This window comes from Eriocheir sinensis, chromosome 66 (assembly GCF_024679095.1).
Source record: "Eriocheir sinensis breed Jianghai 21 chromosome 66, ASM2467909v1, whole genome shotgun sequence".
NCBI classification, from domain to species: Eukaryota; Metazoa; Arthropoda; class Malacostraca; order Decapoda; family Varunidae; genus Eriocheir; species Eriocheir sinensis.
Window position 1 is genome coordinate 7,386,855 of NC_066574.1, and position 22,915 is coordinate 7,409,769.

Sequence of the window (22,915 nt, forward strand, 5' to 3'; positions counted from 1 at the left end):
GTTTCCTCCCTAGAAGACTGATTTTGTTAGCACAACGTAATACAGTACACATGAACATATGAACGCAGGGGGTCTGCAAGAAGCCCACTGGCCTACTATATACTAGGCAGCCCCCAGCCTCTCTGTCCTATGTACTCTGTCTTCTCAGCGGACTTGAAATTTATAAGCTTTGTATCCCCTCTCCGGCCTGCTACTACAGCCACAAGCCAGGCAGCAAGGCACTGCTACACTAAAAAGCAGCCATGTCCGCTCCAAAAATAGGAAAAAATACGTTTTTGATTCCTCAGTTCAAAGTTGGCGCGGTGCTTGCGGCCCAATAATGGCGCCCGGCAGCCCGAGACACAGAGCCGCCTGCTTCAATGGCACTAATTCCACATGTTGAAGACCCAAGACCGAGACTCAGCATCATGGCGTCCACCTTGGAAAGCAAAGTCGAGGAGCGTAAAGACAACAATGAGAAAACAGTGGACAGGGAGAAGGTATGGCGGTGGAGGGAAGGTGTTGCCGGAAAGTGGAAGAATAGATTTATTTTTTTTCCTACTTGACCTCGTATTCTGTAGCCCCATGACGCTTCTGTGACCTCGCCTGGGCTGACCTTCCTTGGTAGCTTTTATTCATCTTCGGTTGTCTCTCTCCAGTGGTCGTACATCCTTGGTATCCTTTAATTAAGCGTGTTAAGCTCCTGAAAAGTGACCTGACCTTTATTTATCCAGATACAGAAATATCTTTGTTTTTTTTGTTTTCTCGCTCTCTCTCTCTCTCTCTCTCTTTCTTTCTTTCTCTCTCTTTCTCTCTCTCTCTTTCTCTTTTTTTTTCTCTTTTCTCTCTTTTTCTCATTTCTCTCTCTTTTTCTCATTTCTCTCTCTCTCTCTCTCTTTTTCTCATTTCTCTCTCTCTCTCTCTCTCTCTCTCTCTGCATTCTTTGGTATTTCTTGGGTATCTGTATTTATCCAGAATTACACCCAACTCAGTCCAGGTGGTCAGTTCAAACACGCTTCCATCCATTTTCTACCCTTGCAGACTGGGGAATTTTTTTATATACTTATCACAGCAAAGGAAGGCAGGCAGTGAAGACTCGCTTTAGTACCGTGCCAGTATCTCATTATTTACCTTATGAAACATCACTACCTCTTCATATGTCTTTTCTACAAACCTTCAACAGTCATGGAAGTGCTTTCAAAATCCAATTCAAAGACATTTTTTTCCTTCTTGAAAATAGGGGATAATGTTTATGAAAGCGCGTCGCCTCCTCTGGCGGCGGCCGCGACGATAGTGCCGCCGCCGCTGCTGCAAAATAGCTCGCAGAGGGCATAGGGTTGGGGAGCATAGGGGTTAAGTGAATTTGATTAAATAATTGGATTATCCAATAAGGTCATACAGGGTTAAGATTGCTTCAGGACAATAACAAAGATTTCGTATAATTACCACAACACTTGACAACATTGGAATGCAACGTTGTCAAGTGTCGTGGTATTTATAGCATGTTGTAAAGTTCGGGTGGAGTAGTTTAACCCCTTCAACATGAGGATGCGTATACTGCGTCCTTGCTTGCCCCATACCCTATCCGAGGAAGCGCATACTATGTCCTGGCTCGCTTTAGCCAATGTACGAGTTATTTTATCTATATTTATGCTTACATCTCAAAATTATCAGTTAATCTAAGTTTCCTTATGTGCACCATTTAATTCTGCATGTTTTCATATAAAATACATAATGATTCTATTGAGTTTATGGCTGAAAACTTATTATATTCAATAGCGACATTTGACATTTGGCGCGTGCACCGATCCCGGCCGTAGTGAGTTTCTTTATGTGCACCATTTAATTCTGCATGTTTTCATATATAATATATGATGATTATGTTGAGTTTATTGCTGAAAACTTGTTATATTCAATAGTGACATTTGAAATTTGGCGCGTGCAGCGATCCCGGATACGGCGTGGGGCGCTGTTTTGGCGTGGCCGTAGTGAAGGGGTTAAAGGTAGTAAATAGCTGACATATGAGAGGAAGCGAGAGGTGTTGAGAGTGTGTGGCAAGGTGCGGCTGCGGAGCGGGGCCGCAGCCGCCATTACCCCATCAGTCGGTTTCACATGGAAATACTACAGACACTGCGCCGAACAAAAGTGGAAAGAACGAGATGGCAAAAGAGACGTCAGTTTCAGGTGAAGAGGTGTCAGTACTCTCCCTTTGAATGAGTTTAAGTCGGTGGGATGCAGCTGCCTCAGTATGTTAGCATTAGTATCTCTCCTCCCGAAACTGACCTATCTTTCGGCCACCTCTTTGGATTCTTTATAGGAGCAGCGAGTAGCGGGCTTTTTTTTATTAATGTTTACTCTTTTGTGCCCTTGAGCTGTCTCCTTTGGTGTAAAAAAAAAAAAAAAAAAACACCTGTGGCTTTGCGCACCTTTTAGCCTATAATCTCTCCTCTGTTTTCCTTAACTTTTCCCTCTATATTATCTTGTCCCTGCAGACAACTTTCTGTAGTTCTAGTTTAGTATCCTGTCAACATCTTTTTTTGCAGATCCAGTTTTATATCCTACTCTTAAATGACTGATGTAACGTGTGTATTTTGATAGAGTTTAGATTTCATACATCCTTGATATTCTTACAAAGTGTATGTACATAAGTTACTCTACTCCTCAGACTTGCCCGCTGTTGCTGCGTGTGTTCTGCTCCAATGGTCGCCACAACATCATAACAGAGTACCGCAGGGGAAACACCCCCCCTAATGAGCTACAGATATACACATGGTAAGTGCAGTGCTGCTTCTGTTACTCCTCATCAATAATAAGAGACCATTCCTTATTATCTCGGCTTCATTTCTTTTTCACACATCACTGGCAGAAAGTAGAAAGACACCTGCCAGGATGAAGGGGACAGGTCAGGGGCAACAACAGAGGACAACCATGGCTTTTCAGGGAGCTATACCACATCAGTTCCATTCACTTTCTCTGTTTTAGTGTGTTCATCCCTATTTAAGCTAATCCTATAAGCACATTACACTCATATGTCATTTCCTGTTTTATTTTGTACATATTAGAATTACAGATGTTATTAACTTATCAGCCCCAATGGACGGAACCCTAAACACTGCAGAGACTAACATCGATTCTCTAACTCTTTACCTCAGGCTCACCACACCCGCACACCAAGAGAGGCTAATGAGAATCTGTGAGGGATAGAAGGGAGTAACAATCAATATAGGGGAATTATATCCAGAGGGAGAGGGGAAGAATGGTGAGATAGGGGAGGCAATAAAGAAGTTAGAAGTAGGAAAGGTCCCTAGAATTGATGACAGTAATAAGATTGAGAGGGAGGACATCTGGGGTTGACCACCGGTGAAATGGATCAATAGAGTGGATGAGTATTGTAGAGAGTTGCTAGGTGAGATATTTAGTGAACCGAGAAGCAGTGTGGAACAGGGTAAGTTAAGAAACGCTTCTGCCGTGGCTACTGCTTTGAGGGGAGTTTTCATGAGGGAACAAGGAGTCAGGTATAAAGTTAGATAGACCAGTAGCTTTCATTGTCATCTTCATTCACTGACCAACCTGAAGAACAAGCCAACATCTTTCTTATCTCTGATGGTTCAATTTCACTAATAACCTTGTCTTTGCTCGGCATTATTTAGCTTTCTTCTCATCTTCTTACTGATTGGTTTATTCTGTTGTGCATAATTTTTATTGGAGCTTTTAACTATAACCATTTTATTTTTATTTTTCCTATTGCTTCTGTGGATCATTCAGATTTACTGAAGAGGAGGTGCTTTTGGCATTAACCCGGTAGCAGCAGGGATCATGTTTCTTAATGGTCCCTCCAAGCGAGAAAAATGAGAAAAAATCACACCTCGCACAAACCATTTCATAATATATATCAAAGCATTTGTGATCAGATTATGTATCATCTATTTTGAGGGGTTTATATCATGGCACAGATCTGGCCCGTCACTGCTACATGTAAAGCCACACATTTGGCCCGTTGCTGCTACTGGGTTAAGCTTCAGCCAGTTTGGAAGACCTAAGAATTAAGTATTGATTTTTCTTGGAATGTGTACTGTGTTTGTGTCAGAGATTCATCTGAGACTAGTAAAATCTTATAAAATACTTTCTTTTTGATAATTATTACAACGCATACTTCTTCAAAGGATGCTGTGTACCCCCAGGTGTATGCATAACTTGGGAAAGATTAATTGTGGTAAGCTGGGTGTCACACTTGCCGTGTGTTCTAGGATATATAATGTGTGTTTACCCACTATCAGCTCACGGGCTAAGATGACTGAGATGAGCTCTGACACAGTACACAGCTTTAGCATATGTCCGTAACTTTACCTCTACTTTCCTTTGCCCTTGCAGGATGGATGCTACCCTGAAGGAAATAGGCAGTCTTATTTTGGAGGTCAATCCAGATACTCGACGTCGGGGGACTGTGTTTGAGTTCCGACTGGTGTACCCGGAGCTGACCAAGTCCATCCCCCGCATGAAGGAACTTGGCTCCATCGTGATTGGACAGAAGGGCTTTGATGACAACAAGACACTGGCACAGTTAGGGTATGTGTTTGGGTGCCTAGTGGGAGTTCTATTTAAATGTGAGCATTGTTTAGTATAGTTTATATCAGTAAGAATAGTTGAGATGCCTGCTACATAGGGGACACAACTCTCAAAATTGTGATAGTCTGTTTTCTATCTCTAAACCTTATAAGAAATATTTTTTGGTGTAAAGTTACAAGTGAAGATATGGTTAAAAGTTGTATGTATTTATGTGCGGAAAACCTTGCTCAAAATATAATTCTCTGGTACTTGAACTCTTCTTCAGATTGATTTTATATCTTCAGAATTTAGACTGCTGAGATTTGTTTAATTTGTGGAATTGGGGTTTACAGACTTTACTTTATAACCAATAATAGTTTAAGAAAGGTCACCTATATAGTTTCAGTCATAAATAACTGAAGTGTGGGAATGCAGGGTATGAGATTTCGATTACAATTGTTGAAAACTGGAAAGAAGGAAATATAAAATTTGGTGTGGCTTACTTTCTTGTGCCTCCAGTTTGAGCTTTGTTATCTGTTCTCAATTGTTATCCAAATAATTACATTACATTAAAATTGCAAATGACATTAAGAATCAATTCTGAAGTAGCATGTTTTGTTGTTAATAATCAATAACATTTTGCAGCTTTGTGATCGGGGACTTCTTGGACATTGCCATCACTAACCCTGGCCGAGGAATGCCACCCCAGCGACGGATGAGGCCCTACTAGCACCCTTGTTCCGGGGGTTTGTCAAGGTCACTTTCAGGAGGATCCAAGACAGGCAGATAAGAGTACTGTTTACTCAGTTTTTGTACAATTTTTTTATCACTGATGAGCGGCTCTAGGAATGGCAGAATCTTATGTCTTAAGTTCTGAAACCATGAGACTATAGTGAAACCAGGTTGGTGAGATCATTTTGCGCTGGTTACTGTGGGTCCTTTCCTCCCCACTGCTCTGCCACACAGTCCCAACACCTGTCTCTTCCTATCATATGTTACCTATATCTAACACATGAAAGGAAAAGATAGGTGTTTGGACTGTGTGGCAGAGTGGTGAGGAGGAAAGGACTTGTGGGAGTCAACGCAGAAAAAGATCTCGCCTATCTCGCATCACTATAGTCCAGTCTACTGTATAATGATATTTTTAAATTTCTTTGAACATTTTTTAACTTTTTTTTGGACACCATGTCCATCTTAAGTCTGAAGTAAGTTTTATGAATCAGTGTGACCCATCCAAAGTATAATCATAAGGAATTGGTGGTCAAATTAAGTGAAACTTGACATGCATAATGTCCTAATGTCATTTAACAGTTTCCTTGTAGAATTTGTCTAAAGATATTGTCACTTTTACATAAGTGTTAGCTTTATGTTAGTCCTCATGGGAGTCATTGTGATAGTCTTTATTTTATATTTCATTCCATCCCACACACTATAAAAAAAATTGTGGTCTCATAAAATGATAGAACACAAACATTTTATATGAAGAGTGAATAAATATAAAGGCGCAACTTTCAGACTTTCTGTGATCTTAGTGAATGAGAAGGAAGAGTGTCTACAAAAGACCAGTGGTACTTGCTATTGGTTAAATGATACTGGTGTTAAATAAGGCAATCCCTTCAACTTTCATTCTGCATAATTTTTAAAACACCCAAAATTCTCAAAAGAAATTCAGTCTACACCACATTTGAGAGAGAGAGAGAGAGTGTGGAGTGGAGTTTTTTTTTACAGCACAGAGAGCAACTCAAGGGCAACAAAAAAGAAGATGTAAAAAAAAAGCCTGCTAACTGTTGCTCTCATATAGTGATAAGTACAGAGTGGCCAAAAAAGAGGTCAATTTTGGGTGGAGAGGTGTCTTGATACACTTTTGAAAGAGCTCAAGTCATAGGCAGGAGGAAATACAGACGAAGGAAGGCTGTTCCAGAGTCTACCAGTGAAGGGGATGAAAGAATGGAGATGCTGGTTTACTCTTGCGTAAGGGGTTTGGACAGTATAGGGATGAGCATGAGTAGAAAGTCGTGCAGTGGGGCCGCAGGAGGGGGGAAGGCATGCAGTTAGCAAGTTCAGAAGAGCAGTCAGCATGAAAATATCGACAGAAGATAGAAAGATAGGCAACATGGCGGTGGAATTTAAGAGGTAGAAGGCTGTCAGTAAGAGAAGGAGAGCTGATGAGATGAAGACCCTTAGACTCCACTCTGTCTAGAAGAGCTGTGTGAGTGGAGCCCCCCCACACGAGAGATGCATACTCCATATGAGGGTGGACAAGGCCCCTATATATGGAAAGCATCTGTGCGGGGGAGAAGAACTGGCGGAGACGATACAGAACGCCCAACCTCGAGGAAGCTGATTTAGTAAGAGAGATGTGAAGTTTCCAGTTGAGATTTTGAGCTGAGGATAGACCGAGGATATTTAGTGTTGAAGAAGGTGACAGCTGAGTGTTGACGAAGAATAGGGGATAGGTGTTTGGAAGATTGTGTCGAGTTGATAGGTGGAGAAATTGGGTTTTTGAGGCATTGAAGGACACTAGGTTCCTTTCACCCCAATCGGAAATGATAGCAAGGTCTGAGGTTAAGCGTTTTGCAGCCTCCAGTCTGAAGTCATGTAATTCCTGTTGAGAGGGTCTTCTGTTGAAAGAAGTTGAATAATGCAGAGTGGAGTCGTCAGCGTATGAGTGGATAGGACAGTTTGTTATAGAAAGAAGATCATTGATGAATAACAGGAAGAGAGTGGGTGATAGAACAGAGCCCTGTGGAACACCACTGTGATAGGTTTAGGGGAAGAACAGTGACCGTTTACCACAGCAGAGATAGAACGGCCGGTAAGGAAACTGGAGATAAAGGAACAGAGAGAAGGATAGAATCCGAAAGAGGGCAGTTTAGAAAGCAAAGACTTGTGCCAGACTCTATCGAAAGCTTTCGATATGTCTAGCGTAACTGAGAAAGTTTCACTGAAACGGCTGAGAGGATGACCAAGAGTCGGTTAAGAGAGCAAGAAGATCGCCAGTAGAGCGCCCCTTGCGTAACCCATACTGGTGATCAGATAGAAGGTCAGGAGTGGAAAGATGCATTTGAATCTTCCGGTTAAGGATTGATGCAAAAGCTTTAGATAGACAGGAAAGTAAAGCTATAGGGCGGTATTTTGAGGGATTGGAACGGTCACCCTTCTTAGGCACAGGCTGTATGAAGGCATACTTCCAGCAGGAAGGAAAGGTGGATGTTGATAGGCAGAGACGAAAGAGTTTGACCAGGCAAGGTGTCAGCACGGAAGCACAGTTTTTAAGAACAATGGGAGGCCAGAGAGGGCATAGAAAACATCGTTCTTAAGAATCTTAATAACAGGCATAAAGGAGTCAGAGGGGGATGTGTAGGAGGAATATGCCCAGAATCATCCAGAGTGGAGTTTTTACAGAAAGTTTGAGAGAAGAGTTCAGCCTTAGAGATAGATGAGATGGCAGTGCTGCCGGCAGGGTTAAGGAGAGGAGAGAAAGATGAAGAAGTGAAATTGGAGATGTTTTTGGCTAGGTGCCAGAAGTCCTGGGAAGAATTAGAAAAAGCAAGGTTTTGACATTTTCTATTAATGAAAGAGGTTTTGGTAAGTCGAAGAATAGATCTGGCATGATTCCGGGCAGAAATATAAAAATTATGGTTAGCGGGAGTGTGAAGGCTCTGGTACCTTTTGTGAGCTGCCTCTTTATCTTTGATAGCATGAGAACAAGCGTGATAAAACCAAGGCTTTTTAGCATGAAGAGTAGAAAAAGTACGTGGAATGTGTGCCTCCATTCCAGAGACAATCACCTCTGTGATGTGCTGGGCACACACAGAGGGGTCTCTCTCCTGGAAGCAGTAATCATACCATGGGAAATTGGAGAAGTACATCCTCAGGTCGTTGAGTCGAGTTGAGTTGAGTTGAGATGAGAGGAGGTGGAGACAGAGCTGTGGAGATGGAAAAAGATGATGGAAGGGGAGGGGAGGGGAGGGGAGGTGGAGCTATGGAGATGGAAAGAGACCTCCTGGTTCACTTAACGATGTCGCATAGTGGTTTCGGCTTGTCTTACCGACTGCGCAGTTAAAGGGTTAATAAGGAGAGCAAGAGCAAGTGTTGAGAGAAATAGTGGAAGATTTTAGAGTAGAAGGTGAGGAGGGGGAAGGAACTGGTTTCTGAGAGGAGAAGAGGCAGTGGCTTGTAGTGTGTGTCAAGTTGCCGCTGCCCTGAGTTATATGTATGATTATGTTCCTTTGCATCATTATTTTTGGGAGCTTTTTATTTGAATTGTTTTAACCTTAATCCTGTGTGCATTTTACTTCAATTGCTCCAAGGGGGGGGGGGCAAGGGTAGTGTGTCCCTTACTGAGTGTGTAGCTTCTGCCCTCAATGCCTTGTCGAGGCGAGGGGGACGGCAACTCCTGCTTGGAATGACAGTAATGAAGACACTGTGAAATGCTTCATAGATCAGGCGGCAGCGCAGTTTGAAAGGACTCCACGAGTTATGTATTCATTTTTTTGTTTTGTTTTTCAGCGTACACACGTGCATCGTTCACTGTGGATGGAGTGTGTAGGACGTGCTAGCAAACACAGTGGTGGCAGGAGCGAGAGCAGAAGTTGGGGTACACCTACTCCTGGTCTGGCATGAACAATGGTCTTTAAAGAGGAAGATCTACAATCATTTACAGCCATTTTTGTCATTGAGGGCACTCTGGCTGATGAGCATGTAATTTGAGTGAGGCAAAGCACACCTTGCAGTATATGCTTCTACTGAGTTGTGTGAACCTGAAGAGAAAGACGTGTTCTGTCTCAAACTTTATTCCATACTGGGCCAGTACTTCCCCTGGGAGGCACTCATGGTCTTAGGTGACTTTAATGTTTTTACTGAGAGCTGGCTGTGTGTGCAACTGATCATAAGATTTGTATTGCTTTACTCAAGCTTTGTGTCATGTCAAGAAAAATCTCAAGATATAACCAAACTGTGTTCATGTTGAGAAACTGCAAGGTGAGTATGGTCCTGAGTTTGTAGTGACAGTCTCAAATGGTGCACCTTTGAGGTCTTGTTGAACCGGGGTAGACAAAGAATATCGAGAAGAGTTATGGTGCCAGGCTTGCTGGGAACCAAGATCAACATTGGGCTGTTTTATGTAGAACTAAAGGTCATGAGAAGAGAAAAGATGAGGTATTTCAGGAGTCTCTGAGGACACTGCAGGTCATTTCAGCACAAATGACTTCTGACCTGCTTACTGAACCCAGAAAATAACTGCTCCAAGTCTCCCTCTAAGGTGAATGCTATCCAAACAGGAGATTACCTTGTGTCAGGCATGGATGAGCAGAGGGCTTGTTGGGCTGAGTACTTTTAGCTGCTGTGCATGGCAGACCCTCCAAACAGGCAGATCCCAAGTGCTACTGGGTTGTAAATAGTGGATGCTGACTCACCCATTGGTGAAACCCCTTCTTCTCCTGACGAAGTCAGAGAGGCTGTGACTGGGTTGATGGCAGTGGTTGGCACCGCTAACCGAAAAGTTAGCTTCGCTAACTGGTAATCCACTAACTAAAAAGTTAGCTTCGCTTACGCTAAACTGATAAAGAAATTAAGTGGAAGCTAATGCTAACCGCTAACTTTTTTATATGGATTTAGCTTCGGTTTAGTATTTTGACTCAAAAACTCTTAAAAACAGACCTTGTGACCTGAAATTTTGATATGTAGTAGCTTAGACACAGCTTTCTAGAAAGGTATAGCATGCCAAAATCAGATGATAAAGGTGTACACATATAAACATTAAATTGAACATATTGAATTCTTGTTATTAAATCCCGAGCTCAAAGGGTTGGAAATGAAAGATGCATTACCATAAAATACCAAAAAGTTTCCCCAATAATTGTCCAATACTGTACTTTAAGGCGTAATTTACCCAAAAGTGGAAACGCTGGAATTATTGCGTCACGTGGCTCAGCTGGTGCTGTGTCTCCCCACAACGGACATAACAAACCTGTATGAATTTTTTATTTAGCGGATGAGGAGCTACATTTAGCAGAAGCTAATTGGTCTGTTAACTGTTTTCAAAGTTAGGGAAAATGCTAAGCAGCTAACAAAAAAGTTAGCTTCGCAAATTAGCAGTTAGTAGATTAGTGGACCCGTGCCCACCCCTGGTTGATGGGTAGAAAACCAGCTGGTGTTTGCAGCTTCATTACATATCTGCTCAGAGCTGTAGGTATGAACATGGGCCATGGGTTGCATGCAGTCTTGCCTGCAGTATGGCAGTATGGTGCCATTCCTCCTGATTAAAAATAAGGAGCTGGTTATACCTATGTAGATAGGGAAAGGAAACTGACACGACTAAAAGAACTAGCAGTAACAAACTGTTTTCAGCAGTGGTCAGCAAACAGCTACTGATCTCACCTGATTTGAGCGCTGGACCTCAGTCAGTCAGCTCCTACGCCAGTTGCTTTTGAATGGCAGGAACATAAGCATGGAAGAAACTTTTATGGAGCATTGTAGCATTATGTTGTGCTAAAAACACCAGAATAGAGGGGTAAAATATGGTGCAAGCAGTGACTCAAGACACAGGAGGAGAGGAAGCTCCACTCAAATTTTCTCTGAGCTTGAGAAAGAAAGTGGGCCCATTATTGAGGACTGTACAAGGATGACCATCAATACATTTTATGATTTTCTGAGGAAAATTGAGTTGTATATTATCAAAAAACTATTCATTTACATGAGAGCAGACAGCTACTGGCGACCTGTCTCCTGGCATGCTGTTGCCCTGCACTCTGAAATGCCTCCCGCCTATGATTGCCTGAACCACACTGTACTGTCCTTTGCTCGCCCCAAATTATGCTCCTGGCAACACTGCATGGGGAAGTGCAGGGCTTGCAAGGCCTAGTGTGGCTGTGGCTGTGGCTTAAGGAACATTTACATTGACATTTGGAACTAAAGGCACAGAATACAGTAAACCTTTGCTTTTACGGACCTTGATTTATATAATGAGTTGGCTTTAAAAAACTTTTTGGGCCTGTCCCGGCATATCCTGGAATTTACCAAACGAGTTCAGTTCCAGAACTTTACCTGCCCTAGCCTCAATTTTTACCGCAGAACAATCTGCCATTCTTTTAGCAATTCGCACAATCTTCACTTTGCCTGTTGGTATTTTTACTGTCTACTCTGACTCACAGGCAGCCGTCTGCAATGGAAGATTTTAGAAGCACCCACCATATAGTTTTATAAATTTTTAGCTGGCTGGTTCTGGCCAAAAGGTGTGGCCACCAAATAATTTTATGCTGGGTACCTGCCCACGTCTCTGTGCGTGGTAATGAGGAGGCCAATAAGGTGGCGCAGGCCGCTGCTTCTCGTCCTCCCTCACAGTGCGCTCTTCCATTTAGGAATTTGTATACCACCGTGCGGTCTGCACTTCAGAGGGTGTGGCAGTGCAGGTGGGTGGCTGTGATTGCCACGACAAAGATGGGGGAAGTCAGTGCTGTGCTTCCCTGGTCGTATTCTCATATAAGGAATCGTAAGAGGGAGACTGTCCTGACTCGCCTTAGGGTGGGCCACACTCGATACACACACGGCTTCCTCATGTCTCCATGGGAGTTCAGCCGTACTGTGATGACTGTTTGGTCCCCCTGACTGTTCAGCATTTGCTGGTCGAGCGCCCCAGTCTGGGGGACCTGCGAGAGCGGTACTTCCCCCAGTGTCAGGGTGGAGATGGGAGTTTCTTTCTCTCTCTGGTGCTGGGGAGAAGGCTCTCTACCTGGGACATGACATTTATGGCTTCCTACAGGAGGCTGGCGTCCTCAACCTCCTGTAGGTTTTATTGACCTTTTATTGTTGTTTTTTATCATGTTTTAATTATTTACCGGTTTTATATAGTTTATTTTGTATTAGCTTTGGCGCCATATGACCCTGCAGTTGCAGCGCCAAGAATGAAACTCCTGCAATAATCAATCGGTCCGGCATATCCTGGAAAATATCAAACAAGTTCAGTTCGGTGGTGGGCTCGCCAAACATGTACAGCGTACACGCACATTGGTCGGCAGTGGTGGAAGCAATACAGACCAGGTGGTGTGCATCTAGTCAGCTTTGTCCATTTGGCTAATCATCTCCACTCTTGTCCTTCTGTGCCTCACCTTTCATCTCATATAATGAACAAACTATGTTATATATGGAAATGGTCAGAAATAGCAAACTTTCAGCTCATATAATGAACTAACAAATGTCTAGGAGAGGCCTATGTCCTGCAATGGGATGATACAGAATGATAATGATGAAGGGATAAGTGAAAACCATCATGGAACATTTACTTTAATGAATGATTTTTACATCAATCTAGTGCTAGAGTTACTGTACAGACAAGGTACTTCTGCTGCACTGAATACAACACACATTACATTCAGACATTGATTTTAACCAGCTGAAGGGTTATTGGGTTAGGGACCGGGAAACAGGAAAGGACAGGATTATAGACTTGAACTGCTTTTTTATGTTATTGACCTCCTCTTTACACATATTTGTATAATAGCATTTGACACCAAGTATTGTGGTATTATATAGAAGGCGACATACACGTGGAGGCAACATTGGAATCAGGAGGAGGGATTCAGGCGGGGTGTCTCTGAGGAGTGTTCATATGGCCAACAGTGAACATGTGCTGTTTAAAATTATTCCACTTCAAAGTAGAGTTCATTAAAATATTATTGGTTTGATTCTAAGGATTTCTAGTGACACTCACTTGTTGAAAATCAGTAAGTCATCTCATACCTTTCACATCTGTTACAGCATGAGTGCCACAAGGTTACATATGATTTGCCATCGAAAAGTTCACTGTGAGTGGTGACCTGCTCTTCAGGCATCCAAATATGATGCCAATGGTGATTTGTTTTGAACAGTTGACTAAATGGGCCTTGTGAAACTCACTTCAGTTATTATATACTGGCATAAGGATAGTTTGTAGGCAGAGACAGGGTAGCAATTCCAACCAGTGTGGATCACTTACAACCAAATGGTACCAGGAAGGGGTAAGAAGCAGCCCAATTTTAAATAAATCATGCACACATCACTTGGCTACCTTGTAATTGAGTCAAATCATCAAAATGAGTATCCAAATATGAAGGCCAATGTCTAACAATTCTACATAGCTTAACCCGGGTCAGATATCTGGTCCACAGAAGTGTTAGAAACAAATATTTACAGCAAATTAAATGGATGACTAACCTGGTTAGTTCAGCTTCATTCTATACAAATTTGGAGTAGGTAGGATTGATGCCTGACATAAGTTAGGACTGGCATACGATAGTGCTACACTAGTACTGTACTGGAATGTAACAACCTGCCTCCTAACTTCTACTCCGCTAAATTGTGCTTTATTAATAGTATCCACATGAGGGTCACTACAGTACTAGCAGCAATATACTCTGTTCGAGATTATGTCCACATATATTATTTGTAAAAAAAAAAAAAAAAATAATAATAATACATAACTTACAAATAAAGTAATGAAATGTCTTTTCTTTCATAATGTACAATTCAACAACCTTTCAATGTTTTACAAATTAAAAGTTTTTATCCGATGGGAACAGTTTGCCCCACAACACTGAAATACTGCTCGATCAGGGCCACAACTCGCTCATTCCACCAATCCTCCGTTACCACGCACCTTATGCTACAATAAATATATTATACTTCTCTAACAACCTGACAACAAGCACGATCTCAAACATAGCACTGAAAACAAGGGGACAGCAATTACACACTAGAAATTTTTCTAGCAACAGATAGTCTTACATGTAATGAGGGCCAAATTAGTGGTCAGTAGTAGTGGGAATAATGAACAACTAGCAGTAGTTTAAAACCACTGGTGACCATGGTGGTGGTGGTAGCAGCAATATAACATAATTAACTAGGTCTGCCAGACTAAATAAATATATATCTATATATTACAGCTGAAAGTAACAACTTGGTCAACCTTAGTTCCATCAAATTATGCATAATCTTATTGTGTGTGTGTGTGTGTGTGTGTGTGTGTGAAGTATATTGGTTTCTTATAATAATGATTTGTAACTTGGATTTAATGTTGATAGTGTGAGCAGATAAAATATTCCTAACAAACATGAAATTAAAGAGTTCTCCAAGCAAGCAGTGAAGTAGCTATGTAACCAACACACAATTACAAGATGAACTCTTACTCAACTGATATGCTTCAGGCAAGCTTCTCCTGAGGAGCCCTCACATTGATGTTCCTTAAAGCAACCCACCAAACACCAGAGAGAAGCTAGAAGGCTGAAATACTAAAACTGGACTGGTATAACTGCACAAAAGGTAAGCTAAGCTAATGGATTTTCCAAAGTCCCCAATCTCAAAGGGACGGTGGTGCCTGTGTATTAGTGGCAGCAACAACACCCCAATGCTTGGCGAGTCTCCCCCAGCACAGGATGGTGCGTGACCTGCTACAGCCCCCAGACAGCAGGACCCATAAGGTACATTAATATTCTCAGTTTGATGGAGACGTTGCATGGGCTCTTAGGAAGGAATGATCTTAGCTGTAGCTCTTATTAGATACAACTGTCTGTGGTGTAATTTAATAAAATCTAAGGAGAAAGAAGTGCAAGAGGAGTAGGGCTCAGCAGATTAGCACCATCTTACCACCACCAACAAAACGTCACACGAACACACGTCACACAGTCACACACACAAGTACACACAACTTATCACACCATGAGCAGGTGAGTGGCGTGGCATAGGTGGTCCAAGGTGAGGAGGAAGGAGCCAGATGCCCACAACTTGCTGCCTGGGGAGTGGGTGAGTGGCTGAGTGGCAAGGCCCTTACGAGGAGGTCTTGGTGTACAGGTAGATGGCCACAATGAGTCCATACAGACCCAGCACCTGAGAAACATCACAAAGTATTAGCAAGTTTATATCTTTGAACAAATAACTAAGCAGTGGAGGAACAGTTCTATCATCACTTGGAAACTTGAATAGAAGTTAGTACAGTAAACCCTCGATATAACAGACTAATTGGGGGGGGAACTTCGTCTGTTAATGCCAAAAATCCAGTGAAAAATAAAATGTCAAACAATACCGATGAACTATGAAATGGAAGTGGCTCAAAGGCACAATGAATCAAAATTGCTTTTAATATGAAAACCAACGGGACATCATTACCTGCTAAGAGCAATGCTGAATTGACAATCATTTCAGGGATTTGTATGGCAGTGGAACCCATACCTCTGGAGGATATGTTCTGTGACTTAAAGTGTTGTGCTTCATCCTAACCTGTCTTTTTATTTTTTTTATTTAAATGGAGCACTTTGACTTCCTACTCTCAAGCGGAAAAAGAAAATGATCATTGAATTGAAGTTTTTAGCTCTGTGCCTTGTCTGGGAATTGGCAAGTACGCTGGAGACTCACCTCAGCGAAGATGAGAATGAGGATCATACCCACGAAGAGGCGGGGCTGTTGGGCTGTCCCCCTCACTCCTGCATCACCCACAATACCAATAGCAAAACCTGCAGCCAAGCCAGACAGTCCTACGCTGAGGCCAGCCCCAAGGTGTACAAAGCCCCTGAAAACAATCTCATTAGCCTTCATGTACTTTTGAAACTAGAAACACAAACTAGCAAAATAAAATGTTAAATTAGTATATAAAAGAAAAGAAATCATTACATCTGAAAAACTCACATTGAAACTGCTTTTGTTTTACCATTAACCAGCCTGGGTGGTCATCTGGTCACACCACACACAGGCACAGGCACGCAAACAAAAAACAAAAATCCCTCACACACATTTGATTTGATTCTGCTGAACTACAATAACAAAACAAATAACAATCATAGTCATTCATCATTTTCTTTCTTTAATTTTCTTATTGCATGAAAATGTATGTGAAATGGTTTGTTTAAAAGAAGAGTTGAGAAGAAGAAGAGGAGGTTAGAGGAGCCTCTTTGCTTGGCTGCTCTCGCCGCTTCGCTTTGTTCGTAATGGTGGCCTGATGATGCCCCATCTAATCCCTATATATAGTCAATTATATATAGTCATATATCTAATACTTCTATTTGACAGTTGTGTGTTGGTTTGGGAGTCATCCTTGTCATTCATTCATTCTCTTGTTTCTGCTGCTGGCGGCGGCAGGGGAGGTCTGGCAGGAAATGAAGAATCCGTGTCAGTGTCAGTACGCCTGTCCATCGAGAGAGATTCGATTCTGAAGCAGTAGCTCTATCTCATATCTGGCAGTGTTGCCAAGCGAATGGTCAAAAAACCGAAAAGTAAATAAATTTAGCGAAAAAAAAAAAAGCGCTATAACCGCCCTGCCCCCCTTCAGGAAAAAAAAAGCTTAGCGCCTCCGGCCCTTTAGGGGTTAAGTTCCAAACTCTTCTGTATATTGGCATGAATAAAGTGACAAGTTCAATTACATAAGAAAAGGAGTATGCAAGAGGCCGGTAGACCTATGCAAGGCAACTCCTGTAAACCTAGCCCCACTTAGCATCACTTTCCATGAGTTTATCTAATCTGTTTTGAATGTCATAATATTGGCACTCACATGACTGCCAAACCTGTCCCACTCATCCTTCACTCTCTTGGTAAACCAATTCTTGCCTATGTCCATGTTGTATCTGAATTTATCCAATTTAAACCCATTACATGTCCTACCTGGCTCTTACCATGAGAACCTTATTAATATCACCCTTAATAAACCCCTTCATCCATTAATAAACTTCACATAAACTTTACACCTTTGATATTCCTTTACTTACTCTACTGGAAAGTGTGTTTACCGATTATTCTATTATTACAAAGTTTACAATATGTTAGCGTAACAGACAATTTTCTTTAACCACTTCATTATCTTAAAAAATTGACCTTACATGGAAAGCAATAAATAGGGTCATAAATTCATGGTTATGTGAAGAGTATGTAAAAGGTAATATTCATTCAAGACTGACCAGTTCCTGAAAACATCGCAAAAATCATTCACACAGACTTAGGGCCAGTCTTACAGTCCAGTACAGCACGTTTGTAAGCTCCCAAACCAAACACAAAGCACGACGAAAATTCCTTGTATAGTGGGTTTTTTTTTTTTTGGTTTTTTTTACAGCAGAGGAGTCAGTTCGAGGGCATAAAAAAAAGGTAACAAATGTGAAGAAAAAAAACTATACAAGGAATTTTCGTCGTGTTTTGTGTTTGGTTGGGGAGGTCACAAACGTGCTGTACTGGACTGTAAGACTGGCCCTTAGTCACAATGAGATCACATATAACCATAATTTCCAAACATGTAAGAGTGTGCTGTATATGTGTTACCAATACCACATCTCTTACGCTGTATTATCCTTCATATCCCTTTTCACAAATAAGCAAGGTATGGAGGAACTTGGCCCACAAGATGGGAGGTGGACACTTCAGGGTCAAGGTAAATGGATCCCCATGATTTCATGCCTTTTGGGGTCAATTTCCATGTCTCCACACAGTTTCATTGTTTTCCCTTTACCATTTAGATCAATCTCAGTGAAGTTACTCATCTTAGATTGTCTACTCTCGGAGACTGAACATGAAAATGGGCCATCCATTTTCATGTTCCCAACACAAGGGAGGACGCCACCGCCCACCAGTCTAATGGGAGTCACTTCCTATCATCATATATGACATCTAAGTGCCAGAGATTTGATCCCAGGCCCCCGAGACAGGAGGTGGACACTTAAGCATCAAACCAAACTGATCCCCATTGCTGAAGACCTTTTGGGGTCATCTGCACCTCGGGGTCATTACAAATAGTCCTAACATTGTACATTGCAAGTATCGGGTACAAAAGGCAATGTGATGGTACCATAGATTGTTAGCACTCTGCTCTGGAGCGTTAGAGGTACATGGCATTGTTGGGAAGGGTTGTCTATACTAAAGCTAAAGTTGTCATGTCAAGTAGCACTTTGTCTTTTGGTGCCATGATATTATATTAGTGGAGCCCTATATATTTGGGGTTTCCAGACACTATAGAGCAAAAAAAATGTTCATGCTCCCCTCCTTATTCTTCCTAGCCCATTGTATCTTGACACATAGAGTTAAATAACTCCCTCACTCATACATTCATTCCTTGTTCCATGCCTTACTGGCACTGGCTAGCAGCAGAGAGCAATGTCAGAGTCCAGCTTTGAACTGCAGTAACACACTCATACTCCCATCCCTTGCCCCATGCTTACTGGTAGAGGGAGTAGCCGGCACTGGCAGAGTCCAGCTTGCCAGCAATAAGCACAGCAACAACCAGACCGTAGATGGCAATGATACCCGCCATGACGACGGGGATGATGCACTTCATGATGAGCTCTGGCCGCATCACCGACATGGCTGCGATGCCCACACCAGACTTGGCTGTGCCATATGCTGCGCCCAAGGCTGAGGAGGGACACCTGCATTAGATGGTGGACTGACAGAAGAGACAGTCAATGCCTGATACTTAAACTATATACACTGAACACAGTAGATGTATGCACTGTATTTTTCCTTCTTACTATTGTGCTACAAATAAACTACAGTAAAAATATTTCTTTTGTTCAATAAAGCCTTCTGCCTATGATAAACTCTTTCAAGAGGGAGCATCAAGACACCTCTCCATTCAAAATTGATCTATTTTGGCCACTCATCACTATTTTCTTTTAAACGAGCAGTGCTTTGCAGGCTTTTTTCTGAGCTGTTTTTTTTTTTGGCTCAAGGAGCTAGGGTCGGTTCATCCAAGTCTGAGGTGTGCATTATCGTGCGCTGGCAACCCATTGTCACATGTCATGTCTGATTGCATGGGTAATGTATGACAGCCTATGCATAGGTAAGTCATTATCAATTATTTGTATTCAACAATAACAAGTAATGTTAATTGTAGTCGCCTTTGAGTTAAATATTCTTAATAATGTTGCAAGCTGCTGTTTTGTAGAAGGCCTGCTAATTTTCTTGGAGGTGGACAGCACCGAGGCTGTTTAGCAATAATAATCATCGATCTTGTAAATAAACGAAACGGCTGTTTGTGACACTATTAATTTTTAACTCAAAATTGACTATAATTGACAGCACTTGTTATTGGTGCTTGCATATTATTGATCATGATGGCTGTTTCTTATGTGTAGGCTATCTTACATTATACACGAAATTGTACACGTCGTGTGACAGGAGGTTGCCAGAGCACGATAATGCTCACCTCAGACTTCAGTGAACCGATTATAGTTAGGAGCATAACTTCCACAATTTACATGTTATTTGATATTTCCATATTTTACCACCATCACTAGAATGCAACCCTATTTAATGGCAATCCAATGTATAAGATTCAGGCTTAGTGCTACATAGAAATTCTTAAAGAGAACCGTGTTAAATAAGGGGTCTACTAATGTTTAGAGATGGAGATATGAAAATATTGGTAATTGGTCCCCTCCCCCCCCGAAAAAAAAGGCATATAATGACCACATGCTTAGTGCAGTCATCTAGCATCCTCAGATCTTAAATTTGTGGGGTGCCCTTAGAACTCAGGAGTTTGTGGGATGCCTTGTGAACATGACGTGTCGCATGCATGTTCAGCAATGCAAATTTGAGTATGTCTCCAATCTGTTTCTAATGTTATTGATATATTCAGAAAAAAAAAAAAACTCCCATGCCAATAGGGTGGTATTATTTTCAGGTTATTTCCATTTATTTTGATAAAATTTGCATCTTGTTTGTTCTTTGCTGGTCATGTTTGTGACTGAAATGTTCTTGCGCATGCATCACAAAAAAATAAGCACACTGAGAAACCATATTATGCTTTTCAAGTTAAAGCTTAGGTAGTACATTATATATACATAGGTTGGTAAAGGATAATCTATTAAAATATTTTACTGAAAACTCTTGTGTGTTGGATTGTACTTTTAATATATTTCTTTCATAATTTCACAATCAAGTATTCACGCCAAAAATTAGTTCGCACTGACACAACAAAATGATGTGCCCAAAGTACAAAATGCAAGTAAGTGTTGAGGTACAAACTCCAGATCCATAGTGGAAGAGGAGGAGAATGGTCAAGGGGTGGCCAACAGTGTTATAGTTAAAATTTCAATGGCATCAGTGGGGCAATGCAGCCACTGGTGCAAAAACTCCTGAAAGGGTGGTCCTGGCAGCTTCTGGGGTCTTACTCCCTGTACGATAGCAGAACCTGAGGGTGTGTTTTGAACACATTTTATAAGTCTAGGATAGGTGAACGAAATTGAGTTTAATTCATGGAGACAGATAAGAAAATTGCATACCAAGTGAGAATACAAACAAAGGTAAGTATTCTTATACTGCAGTAAAGCTACAATTAACCAGAACCCTTTGTGTTGGATTTATGACCTTCAGCTACCCATGAGGCTATGAGGAGAAAGTTGTCACAAGACTTCTCATGTGACTGCCAACTCATGAATTTTATAAGTGTATAGTAGGTAGAAAAACACATCCTGCATCATTATCTTTATTGTTTTTAAAGTGTAGGTAAGATTGGGAGGTTCATGTATGTTCACCTATCTTTTGGTGGTCCTAAAGGGGGTTATCAGAAGCAAAGTTCCCCACCCCTAAGTAAGAGCCTATTGGATTTTAGCAGTGGCAAGTCACCAGTTTTGACAGCCACAGGACTCTGTGGGCTACTACTCCACTGCCTGCTGCTGCATGGGTTCCTACACAAAGTTCATGCCCATTTTCACTGTCGTTTTAATTTCTATACTTTTTAACAGTTTCCCGGGAGGTTTAAAGGATAGTAAAATATGTATATGATAATAGAAGAGCAGTTGTTTAAGTAGTATAAGATATATTGGCACCTACATAAAACCAATCCGTAACAAAAAAAATCACTTTGTATGGAGTTGGATTTAGTTTTAAGCAATGCCCAGCTTCATAACTGGGGTGACATATGTGTAATTAGCCCCTGAACTATGCTATAAAGGCAGAAATTTTATGCATAGTGATTCTACACACTTACCTGGACTTTTATCACTTACACAGTTAAAGAGCACGATATTCCTATTTCTATGTAAATAGTTTTCAACATCTGTTAACACTGACCATCATTATGAAACCAAAATGTAACTGTTTCAGCCAAGCCAGCCCAACCCACATCATCGCAAGTCAAGGGGACTGACAGCGCCAGTGTGGAATAAACGTGAATGTTAGCATGGGAGGGAAGGCTACACTCTTGGTTTTGGTTCGGGAGGTAGTCACCCCTTTCGGTCGTATCTACACCCTTTGTAACGGTTTGGTCCCTCACGATAAACAGCCTGGAAACACACTGAATATTGCCTAAGCTAAGCGAGCCCGTCATGACACGAGCGGAAACACTTACAGGACTCCACCCCATCCAGCGCACTCCACCCAGGCTCCCCAGGAATTCCTTTACCCCCTCTATTGTCCTGGTCCCTGCTTGCAGCGTCCTCAAACCTAACACGAATTCCACCACCCTCTTTACCTCCCCCTCTAGCATCCATACTTCTGCCCCTATCTCCAGTGTTACTATCTCCACCATCCTCAGCCTCTCTCTCCCTCTCATGCCTGAGCCACCCCAGTAACATATGTACCCGCTGTTAGTCTACGCCAGGGACAGATCAATGGCAGCCCACACCGACGTACAGGAAGAGCAGAGTCCCACAATGTGCATGACCTCCCCTCCCTGCGAGCCCTGTAAATATCCCCACGCCATGCCGCCGGTGAGGGCAAGGCAGGTCACTAAGGGCATGAATTTGTTTATGTTCTATGGTGACAGATGAAGGGGATCCACCCAGCCCGCACCCTCCCGCCTCTCCCGGCCCTCTCCCTCCACTCACCGCTGAATATCATGGCCGCCGAAGCTCCCATGGCGCCGAAGAACGGGGAGTAGACAGGATTGGCGGACATTTTAACGTGGGTGAGGAGTTCTGACAGGAAAAACAGCGGCGGGGGAGGCGGCGAGGCTCAGCTGAGGGAAGATGGCAGTGGTATTGGCGGGCACCTGTGTCACGCGCGCTGATTGGCTGTCACTCCCCCCTGTTGAGCCTGTCCTGCCCTCCCATTGGTCTATTTTCGCAGCCACTCGTTCCTCTCGACCAATCAGCGCTCAGGTTACAAAGCTATCGACGCCCCACATGATCAATACAGAGGCTCGCAGGCTAGCGCGGCCCTTCCCCTCTCGCTCTCTCCTTTCGGTTTTCTTCTGTTTAGTTATGCGCTGGATGACATGTCTTTTTATTCTGATATTCATATGTTTGTTTTGAGTGTTATTTTTCATTTGACGCCTCCCAGTGATGCCGTTTTCTCTTCAGCTGGGGAACCGCAACGAGTTTATTGATGAGGCAGCCGACATCAATGAATGGCACTTGGATTGACAGATCGGTCGTTACATCATATCGCCTCCTCTTCCTCCTCCCCCGCCTTCCTTCCCTGGCCTATGTTTATGATTTATTTT

At 42.3% G+C, this 22,915-nt stretch overlaps 2 protein-coding genes across 4 annotated transcripts; one reads left to right on the forward strand and one right to left on the reverse strand.

The window, feature by feature from the left end:
* Positions 1-316: 316 nt before the first annotated feature.
* LOC126987813 (histone deacetylase complex subunit SAP18-like) lies at positions 317-13,975 on the forward strand. Of its 3 annotated transcripts, none has more exons than XR_007741229.1 (5): positions 317-479; positions 2,645-2,751; positions 4,351-4,545; positions 5,170-5,316; positions 9,037-13,975. XR_007741229.1 is itself a non-coding variant. In XM_050845193.1 (5 exons), exons 1-4 carry the CDS (start codon positions 360-362, stop codon positions 5,252-5,254), a joined length of 507 nt encoding a protein of 168 aa, XP_050701150.1. In that variant the 5' UTR covers positions 317-359; the 3' UTR covers positions 5,255-5,280; positions 9,037-13,975. The 3 variants fall into 3 exon arrangements, 2 of the variants coding, with proteins under 2 accessions (XP_050701150.1, XP_050701149.1); XM_050845193.1 differs by having other exon boundaries at positions 5,170-5,280; XM_050845192.1 differs by lacking the exon at positions 9,037-13,975 and having other exon boundaries at positions 5,170-6,033.
* Positions 12,795-22,473, reverse strand: LOC126987814 (V-type proton ATPase 16 kDa proteolipid subunit c-like). The gene is made up of 4 exons (XM_050845194.1): positions 22,299-22,473; positions 18,690-18,882; positions 15,910-16,063; positions 12,795-15,384 (listed from the first exon to the last, which is right to left on the reverse strand). Exons 1-4 carry the CDS (start codon positions 22,366-22,368, stop codon positions 15,325-15,327), a joined length of 477 nt encoding a protein of 158 aa, XP_050701151.1. The 5' UTR covers positions 22,369-22,473; the 3' UTR covers positions 12,795-15,324.
* Positions 22,474-22,915: the final 442 nt, after the last annotated feature.